General features: G+C 48.3%; 1 protein-coding gene across 1 annotated transcript in view; it reads right to left on the minus strand.

Moving 5' to 3' along the window:
• Window positions 1–320: 320 nt before the first annotated feature.
• The window catches only part of YTHDF1 (YTH domain family, member 1), a 15,672-nt gene continuing 5,754 nt past the window's right edge, over window positions 321–10,238 (minus strand). Inside the window, 2 exon segments of the mRNA XM_006896879.1 lie at window positions 321–347; window positions 2,287–3,807. Coding sequence (XP_006896941.1) covers window positions 321–347; window positions 2,287–3,789 — 1,530 coding nt within the window. The 5' untranslated portion in view covers window positions 3,790–3,807.

Raw genomic sequence — 10,238 nt, forward strand, 5'->3', positions numbered from 1 at the left:
AAGGAAAAACATCTTTGGGATGTAGTAGGTTCTTTTTAGGATACTTGTGTTTTGTACTAGGCCAGTCTGATGGATAACTGGAAAAAGAAAAAAAAACCCCCAAACACACACACCTTTATTAGTGAGCTCTACAATATTATAATACATAACAACATACAAATGAGTGCGGATCCGACCAGGCAAAACAAGCTCCCAACTCAGGGCGAGCGTGCCGCAACCCCATGGCCCCCACAGAAGTTGCAGGTGGAGCTGGTGCCCGAGGGCAGCACCAGGTACACGGTTCAGTCTAATGTTAGGGCAAGTCGGAAAGCGGCGTGTTCTCACTGTCTGTTTCGAGTCTGTCGTTCCTGTAGAGAGAAAGAGGAAGCTGTTTAACACATTGGTGACGATGCAGAAATACCTTCAGAACCCTGACCACACCAGCACTTCTACTCTGCTTGGGGGATGACTGGCACTCCAGGTGGCCCTCCCCACGAGGGCACCCTCAGCCTTCGCCCCTCCCTGAGAAGACACCAGCATGGCACACAGCAACGTGCTTCACATATAAACCCATGTGCTCAAGGGCAGAACTGGAACCATGTCCCGGCCAGACACTGGCATGCTTTCTCACCTTCAAGCCACCAGGGCACCTGCCTGCCCACCACACCCTCTACAGCCAAGGCCCTCCAGCTCCTGTTGAAAAACTCTGCCTGGTAAGCCTGGCGGAGGTACTTGGACTGCACAGCGCCTTTCTCCACCCTGACCTGTACCTCAATTGTCCTTCCAGCCTGGATGCAGAGGCAGGCCATCTGGGCCTCTGTGAAGGAACCAGCGAGACTCGGGGCTGGGAACTACCATGAGATGGTGGTAGTCACACACCACGAAGTGTGTCACCTAGGAGAAGGCTGCCTCCTCTGGTGTGGAAGGCCACACTTGTTCACACCTGCGTGCCCAGGGAGCCCCACTTCCTCGCAGAGTGGAAGCACCACCCATGGTTCCCCAGACCTCGTCTTTAGAAAGCACCGCTAGACATGAACATTTCTAAAGTGGGCACAAGCCGCAGCCACTTCACAGGTCACAGGTGCCAACCCTCCCAAAAGCGAAGGCCAAGATAGAAATGGCTCCTTCAAAGCATTCTAAGTCACACCTCTAATGGCCTCATCCACTTCGACCCTTTTACTTAAGTACAGTTCAACCCAGACCTGTTCGACCACCACTTCGCCTCTCACAAGGCAGCATGGCTCCATCTTTGAGGAGTACCCCACAACAGGGGTGCAGGCTTTCGTCTCAGATGCATGCACCTCCATCCAGTACCCAAAAGGGCAAGCCCCGGTAGGCACTGGGCGCCTGTATGAGGACAGCTCCAGTGACCCCAGGAGGTGGAGTGCTCAAGACGCCACTCTTCAAAGCACTCTTTACACTTTCTATGAAGATGGCACTGAAAGCAAAGAAGGAAGCCCTGCCCCTCCAAAAACTGAAGCCAAAGCAAAGGCATTAAAAGTCAAGAAGGCCACCCTGGAGGGCAACCACAGCCTCAAAAAAAAAGATCCTCAAGTCACCCACCTTCGAGGCCTAAGATGCCAAGACTTCAAAGGCAGCCCAAAAAGAGGGTGCCCAGGAGAACCATTATGCCATCATCAAGTGTCCCCCTGATCACCAAGACAGTCATGAAGAAGACTGAAGATAACAACATACTTGTGATGTCAAGGCCAACAAGTACCAAATCAAACAAGCTGTAAAGAAGCTTTATGACATCAATGTGGTCCACGTCAGCACTTTGATTAGACCTGATGGAAAGGCAGCCTGTGTTCAACTTGTTCCTGACTGATACTTTGGATACTGCCAACAAAATTGGGATCATCTAAACTGAGTCCAGTTGACTTATTCTAAATACAAATTTTTCTCACAAAAAACCCCTGAACTCACACTTGCCAGCCCTGAGCAACTCCTTCCCATCTACTATGTCAACAGTGCTTTCCAGGTATGGCAAAGGCTCGAAGAAGTGAGACCTAAGTTACAAAATGGACCCTGAAGTTCTTAACAGAATCTGTCCACTATGGTAACAACGTAGTCTCAAAAATTACGAAGAAGTTGTACAGTGGCATCTAGTCCACCATCACCTGGTCACGTGAGTGAACCTGCACTAAGTAGTGCCACTGGCACCTGCTCCTGGCTTCACCCTAACCAGCACAGGGTCAGCTGCCCTGTTCCCAGTGGCAGTGCCCAGCGCCTCCTTCCTGGTCTTCCACCTGCAAAGACTCTGGGTGGGCAGGAACCAAGGGAAGCGTTCGCCACCGAGCCCCTCACCTTGCGCACTACCTCCTCCTCTTCCTGCCGCTTCTCATAGTGGGAGAAGTCGTCGAAGATGGAGGTGGTGTGCTTGTAGGAGGCGATGATCCTGAGCGCTTGCTTTGCCTTCTCCAAGGGCACCTCCTGCGTGTCACGGGAGTTTGTGACGGGCTTGTTGTCATTGTTCTCCAGCCGGATATGCCGCAGCTGGTTGTTAGGCACGTCCTTGACAAAAATCCACTTGACGTCAAACTTGCCTTTCCACTTGTCCTGGGACCAGACCCCTGCGCTGGTGCCATAGTCCACTGGCGACTTCATCTCAGCCACACCACAGAAGTGGCCGCTTCCGTTGACGCTGAAGAGCAGGTAGACGGGCCCCTTGCTGCCCAGGGAGCGGAAGGCCCCGTCCAGGCGCTTGTTGCCATGCTCTGTGCTGCACCAGATGGAGTACTTGATGGAGCGGTGGATGTCGTCCTCCGAGTAGCTCTTGATTATGAACACGCGGCCATTCTTAAGGTTCCAGTCAAACTCCTTAGGGTTGTAGCTATGGGCAGCTTTCAGCTTCTCCAGAACAGAGTGGGACTCCATGCTCAGGGCTGTGCTGGGCTGAGCGCTTCCTGGAGAGGTATTGTCGCTACCAGCCCCTGCACTCTGCCCAAACACGGCACTCCTGGTGCGTGGGGCTACCCAACGGGTCTGGGGCGGCTGCTGGGAGTTCTGGTACTGTGGCTGGGTCAGGGGCGGGGGCTGCACTGGGATGGACTGGACAACCTGCTGAGGCTGTGAGACTGACTGGGGGGACGGAGCCTGCTAGGGCGCCGGGGCCTTGGCCACAGGGCCCTTGTTGTCCCAGGTGCCAATGTCCATGTTGTGCCTGATGGGCGGGGGCGGCACTGTGCCGCCCAGCACAGGCGTGCACTTGGCTTTGGCCTTGGGCTGTGGCTTAGCTGGCTTACTGGCGATGGCAGCCCAGGAGGTGGGCTTTGAAACTGGCATGCTGACATTTGCTCCTCCATTGCCCGAAAGAACGCCAGTCATCACTGCACTACTCACAACAGAGCCCACAGTCTTGACTGCTGAAGTGGCCACATCCCCAATCTTCAGGCCCACCATGCCCTGCTCCAGGCTGTTCATGCCGGGGGCCTTGTTGAGCGTGTCACTGTGGAAACCGGTCTGTCCGTCCACAATTGTGCCACCCAGGGAGCTCGGTGGGTAGGTATAGCTGCTTCCATAAGCTGAGCTCTGAGTCTGCTGGCCCTGAGACCCACCTGTCCCCCAAGCCGAGAAGGCAGGGTTTTCAGGAAAAAAATTAAACCTGTGCTGATAGATGTTGCTCCCCAGACCCCCTGGCTGCCCGAAAACCGCATCGTGCATAAAGTGATGGTCACCATTGCTGAGCTGTCCATAAGTGGTGAGGTACGGGATGGGAGGATCCCCTCCAGTCGACCACGGGGCTTCATTGAGGGAGTAAGGAAAGCCGATGGAGGGTGGGTAGTAGCTGGACAGGTAGGGGTCCGTCATTGAGGGATAACTGTTACTCTGTGAAAACAAAAGTAGGGTAAGTCAGATACTTTCAAGGAGAGTGAGGTGACAGCCATCTCTTGCTGTGACACAGACAGCACTTGACTCTCACCAAAGAGAGCATAGATGGCCAGTGAGGAAGATGCTGTCAGCAGAGAACAAAGCCAAGCGGCCACCCAAAGGAACAGCCCAAACAAACTTCACAAGGACCAGTCACGTGCTGGTCTGCTCACAGTGCCTCAGCTTTTACCCCATTGTTCAGAACAGCCCAAGTGACCCTGGGAGGGGACAGTGTCCTATCTGCAGTGGCAACAAAGCTACAAACAGAGTGGGAACAAGGGCACATGGAAGGTTCTGGACGATACAGGGCCCTAGACTGACTTCTAAGTCTGTAAGTACAGGTCCAGGCCCTCCCACTCTTCCACTCCTTCAAGGCCAACTCCTCTCCCACTTTAAGGACCACCTGCAAGCCCATAAGTATAAGCTCATCAGAGCAGCCTTCACCTCTAGCCCAGTGGGCTCAATAAGGATATCCTTAATTAGTTCCTATGACCTTTTCTCAAAGCCCCACCCCCACCCCCACCAAATCCCACCTGCCTTACACCAAGAGGCAGCACCAGTGATAAGTGAGCAGGTACCCACACGGTGAACACACACACAGTGAACACACCCAAGGGAGTATGGGAATGAGAGGCAATCAAGGATGATGAGCTGGACTCTGGGAAAACTTAGCCCCTCCTGGCCTCTTGTAATGTGTCACAAGGGGACAGGGGCCCAATTAAAGTGACACTTTAAGACTATGCTGTAATTACAGAGGTCCCTGAAAATACAGCTACAGACCCAGAGCGGTCCTGACACAAGATGAAAATGCTCCTGGAGCCTCTCCTCACTGCTCAGTACTGAACATGTTTACACACGGCTGTACAAGAGATCTGTTAGAAGCTCCCCAACTCCCACCTGGCCCCTTGCCCAGTCACCAGGCCACACAGAGACTGTGAGCAGTGACTGAGGCACCGTGCATTCATTCCTTGCAATGGTCTCACTGACTAGCCATTTTCTATTTCACTGGCCTGCCTCCTTCCGAATGTTTTCCAAAAACAGAAAGGTATTTGCAAAGCACTTTTAAAGAAGTGGTTGTGCCATTAAGAAACCCAAATGTGCACATCTTCTATACCCTTCCACAGGAGCGCAGACGTGGGGCTGCATCCAGCTGTCCGGCTCTGTCCATATCAGGTGGAATCAAGGCCTGACTTACAGAGTGAATGTCAACTGGCCCAGCCTAAAGTCTCTCACAAAGCTCAACCTGTGCTATGGTCACTGGGGTGAGACAAGCACGTGACACACTCAACAGGCAGTTGTGGCTGCCGGTGTGACACACCGCAGGCCTCTTTGCATACAGCCTTCCAGCTGCTGCCCAAGCTTGACCACTAGCAGACACTAAGAGGTGCTCTCCAGACAGGAGTTTAAGAGGTCAATTGCTATAACTGACATGCACTGGCCAGTTGGCACTAGCTCAAAGCTGACCCACCGGCAGGTTTTCAGAGGCAGGCACTCACACAGGAAGAGACTGCTCATCTTTCTCCTGTGAAGCAGCTGGTAGATTTGAACTGTGTTCCTTTGGGTTGGCAGCACAAACACCTTACCACTATGCATCAAAAGGAGGTGGGAGGAATATATATATAAACACTGTACCAAGATGAACTGGCTGATGCGGAACCATTTCAGGAAGAAGTATAGGACGAAGCACCAACGGTGATGAAGGAAGAAGTTCAAGCTGCAATGAAGCCAATGGCAAAACTAACGCCCAAGAAGTGGTGGGATACCAACTGGTATGTTTAAACAGGCAGACAAAGCCCAGACATGCTCGCCAGTATGTGACAAGAAATGTGGAAGACAGTACCTGGCCAACTGATTGGAAGAGATCCCTATTTGTTTCCAATACCAAACATGGTGGTCTAACAGAATGTACAAATTATCAAACAAAATCACCAATATCACATGTAAGTAAAATTTTACTGAAGATTATCCAAAAATGGCTAGAGCAGTACACTGACAGAGGACTTCCACAAATTCAAACTGGATGCAGAAGAGGCAAAAGCACCAGGGATATCACTATTGACGTCAGATGGATCTTGGCTAGAAGCAGAAAATACCAGAAGGATATCTCCTTGTGTTTTATTGACTACACAAAGGCCTGTGTGGATCGTTAACAAATTATAACGAAAACTGAGAATGGGAATCCTAGAACATGTAATTGTGTTAAGAAATCTATACTTAGTCCAAGAAGCTGTTGTTTGAACAGAGCAAGGAACACTGTATGGTGTAAAATCAGGAAAGGTGTGTTTAAGGGCTGGATCCTTTCTCCATACCTATTCCATCTGTACGCTGAGCAAATCATTCGAACGCCTGGACTTTATGAAGAATGTGGCATCAGGATCAGAGGAAGATTCATCAACAACTTGCATCATGCAGATGACACAATCTTGCTCGCTCAAAGTGAAGAAGACCTTGAAATGTTTGCTGCAGAAGATCAAAGACTACAGTTTTCAATGTGGATCATATTTCAATATCAAGAAAACAAAATTCCTCACCACTGGGCCAATAAGCAATATCATCATGATAGATGGAGGAAAGAATGAAATTGTCAACCATTTCCTCTTACTTGAATCCACAGCAAACACCCTTGGTACCACCAGTCAGGAGATCAAAAGACATACTGCATTGGGAAAATCTGCCATCAAGGAGTACATTCTAAGGTGTTATGAAGCAATGATGTCAGTCTAAAGACTAAGGAGCAATTTGATTCAAGCCACAGTTTTTTCAACTACTCGCTATCCATCTACAAGATGGAAAATGACTGATGACCAGAGAACTGATGCCTTTGAGCTGTGGTGCTGGAGAAGAGTACTGAACATCCTATGGACTGCCAAAAGAACAAAGATATACATCTTGTAACATACAACCAGGCTGCCCTTTAGAGGCAAGGATAGTGTAACTTTCCCTTTCATACTCTGGGCATGTTGTTAGGTGAAACCAGTCTGTCTTTGGAAAGAGACACCATACTGGGAAATGTGACTAGTCCTAAAAGAGGACTGACACAGTGAACGGGTTCAAGTCCAGCAGAGTTGGTGAGGGCAGTACAGGACAGGGTGAGATTCAGATCCACCGTTTATACTGTCACCATGAGTTATAGCTGACTGGATGGCTGGCACCCAACAACAATAACTGGGCAGCGCCTTGTGGTAATTAAGTCAGCCATCTGTGAGATCCCGTGGTCATTTTAAAGGTGGGCAGCAATAGCAGCAAGGAGCACTGGCAAGTAAGTTCATGGCTTAGCCAAAGGCTGCACCTCCTGGCAATTTCATGCCACCAGCAGCTCCTCAGCAGGAAGACAGGCAATCTTCCCCATGTCATTTATGACCCCTGAAACCTAGTGGAGGAGGGTTTGTGGAAGTCCGCCGCAACAAGACAGCACTGAACTGAGCAGCACAAACTTAAGTTTTGAAAATAATAAACTCAGCACTTCCTGCAGTCAGCTGACAGGGAGTCAGTGTTGGTTCAAGCAGGAGTCATACAGGACAGTGCCGACAACACAATGGCTTTGTGACCCTAATTCTGAGCCAGCTGTCCTCAGGAGACCTCCAATACCTTTCACAATAGACACTCCGATGACAGCCTTGGGAATTAACGCCAAATCACTGTAACAAAGTCAAATCTAACACCCATAATCCTTTTTGTTTGGAAGACAGAACATAATTTGGGTTCTTTCTAAATGTTTACAAGCTGGTACTGCTTCTGTAGCAGTATCACGTAGCCCAGTCTACATCTTTACTTAATCTTAAAGTCTAATGTATGTTTTTTGGTGTTTTTGCTTTTTTTTTAAAAAAAAAAAGGCTTAATTTTTTTCCATTGTTGCACATTTTCTTCCCCCCTTCACTCCCCCTGCCCTCCCTGGAACACACCCCTTGTTCCAATACATATAATGCATAATCATATATTCCTTTCAAATAGTTCTTCCCCTCATCTGATCCAATGTTCATTTTCTACCCATTCGTACCCCATTCTTCCTCCCCCATATCTGTCCTATTTTATAACAGTGTTACATAGTGTTTGTTCTTCTGTGACTAAGAAATTTCACTCAGCATAATGTCCTCCAGGGTCAATCATGTTGTGTGATGTTTTACAAGTTCACTGTTTTTCATTCATTGTGTGAATGTACCATAATTTTTCTTTCCATTGGTTTGTTGATGGGCACTTGGGTTGCTTCCATCTCTATGCTGTTGTGAAGAACACAGCAGTAAACATGGGTGTGCACACATCTGTTCGAGTCATGGCTCTGGTTTCTCTAGGGCATATTCCCAGTAGTGGAACTGCTGAGTCCGGTGCTATTTCTAATTTTTGAAAAAGCACCAGGCTGCCTTCCATAGTGGCTGCACTATTTTACATTCTGAGGTGGTAAATCGTAACGAGGGGAGGCTGCTCATCTTTCTCCTGTGGAGTAGATGGTGGATTTGAACTACTAACCTTTCAGTTAGTACCCGGTATTATCTCACACCACACTACCAGGGCTCCTTCTGGGATAACTCAGGGGCTCATGAAGGCCAAGCCAACACGCTTTCAGGCCAAAACCAGAAGCACAGTCCACATCTGGGACTCTCCAAGAAAGTTCCCCTTAGAGACCAAGTCACAGTGAGAAGCAGAACAATACCACATAAGACATTTTAGGTATCAGCTACTCACTGTGGGCAGTGTTTCAAATGGCCAGCTGCTAACTGAAAGGCCAGAGGTCTGAGCCCACTAGCGACAGAAGAAATGTAACAGTTGACTCCTGTCAAGTTGCAGCCTAAGCAGCAGAGCCCGTGGCACACACGATCATCCAGGCAGGCTCCTAACTAATCAGTAAAACATACAGCCAGGGACTTACCCTAAAATGAAGAGCACAACTCTGCCAAATGAAATCAAATCCAACTACATGAAACAAACCAAACTCTCATTCTGAATGAGGAAAACCTTTTAAAGTTGAAATGCCTGCTTCCATGGGGCAGGACACAAAAAATACAGGGACAGACTTCCAGGTCCTGTAAGCACATGTTCACACGACCTGTGAGGGAAGTCACATATGCGGTGCATATACAGACATCAGCCTTAAGCCAGAAGAAAGTGTTGCAGCTGACACCAGCAGGACCTTGGGTGGTCTCACAACAGATGAGTTTTGGTGCCTCTATCAGGGATTTCAGAAACATACAGAGTCCTAGAGAGGAGCCACGTGGCCAGGCTTCAGGGTGCTGGGTGAAAAACCAGTCTCAAATAATAAGCCAGCCAGCCAGCAATCTTGATCAGTATGTTGAGTTCAACTTTCAAGATGCATTTGTCTTTATTCTGTTTACGTGAAAACTCAAAGTCAGAGCTTCTTATAAAGAACATAAAGGGCAAATTTCAGCTTCTCCTGAACATTTGTTGTACCACAGAGTTGGAACCGACCTATCACTGAGCCTCCAAAGGGTGTGCAGAGGCAGTAAATCCCACAGGAGTGGATTTCCCACATACAAACAAGTTGGCGGCACAATCGTCACTAAGCCACCTGAGTTCCGCATAATACTTAACGGGTGACACATATAGTACCGAGAGGTACCACAACAAAAGCCCAAGGACATCCAAAAGTTTAAAGCATGCACATATACACCCTTCCTAGTATTTCAAGAGACTCAAGACTACATGCACTCCTGGATTAACAAAAAGATCTGTTGGAGAAAGAGTACTTCTTTGACACAGGTTTTTTAAATGAGCAATCCAAAAAGACTTTAAAAACTATCAACGCCTGACAACTATGAGATAGCCTCTAACCACAGTAACAATAGCAAAGTTCAACAAAGCTGCCAACAACAAATGCTAGTGAGGCTGTGGAGAGATCGACACCTTATTCACTACTGGTAAGAGTGTAAAATGTGCAATCACTATGGAAGGTGGTATGGCACTTTTAAAAAGTTGGATTAGAAATACCAGCAGACTTAGCAATTTCACTGCTGGGAATATACCCTCAAGAAACCAGAGCTGCCATCCAGATATACACACATCCATGTACACTACTGTGTATATATTATCCACAATAGCAAAGAGATGGAAGCAACCCAAGTGCCCCTCAACAAACCAATGGATAGAAAAATTATGGTACATTCACACAACGGAATACTATGCAGCACTGAAAAACAACGAACGTGTAAAACATTATACAACATGGGTAACCCCGGAGGACATTATGCTGAGTGAACTATCTCAGTCACAAAAGGACAAACACTGCATAACACCACTGTTAAAAAACAGGACTGTGGTCAACTGATCTTTGACAAGGAGATGAAATCAGTGAAGTGGGGAAATGACAGCCTTTTTAACAAATGGTGTTGGCAAAATTGGAAAAATATCTGCAAAAGACTCAAGCAAGACCCACACCT

The sequence above is a fragment of the Elephantulus edwardii genome, unplaced genomic scaffold (assembly GCF_000299155.1).
Source record: "Elephantulus edwardii isolate Elephantulus edwardi_28Jun2011 unplaced genomic scaffold, EleEdw1.0 scaffold00193, whole genome shotgun sequence".
NCBI classification, from domain to species: Eukaryota; Metazoa; Chordata; class Mammalia; order Macroscelidea; family Macroscelididae; genus Elephantulus; species Elephantulus edwardii.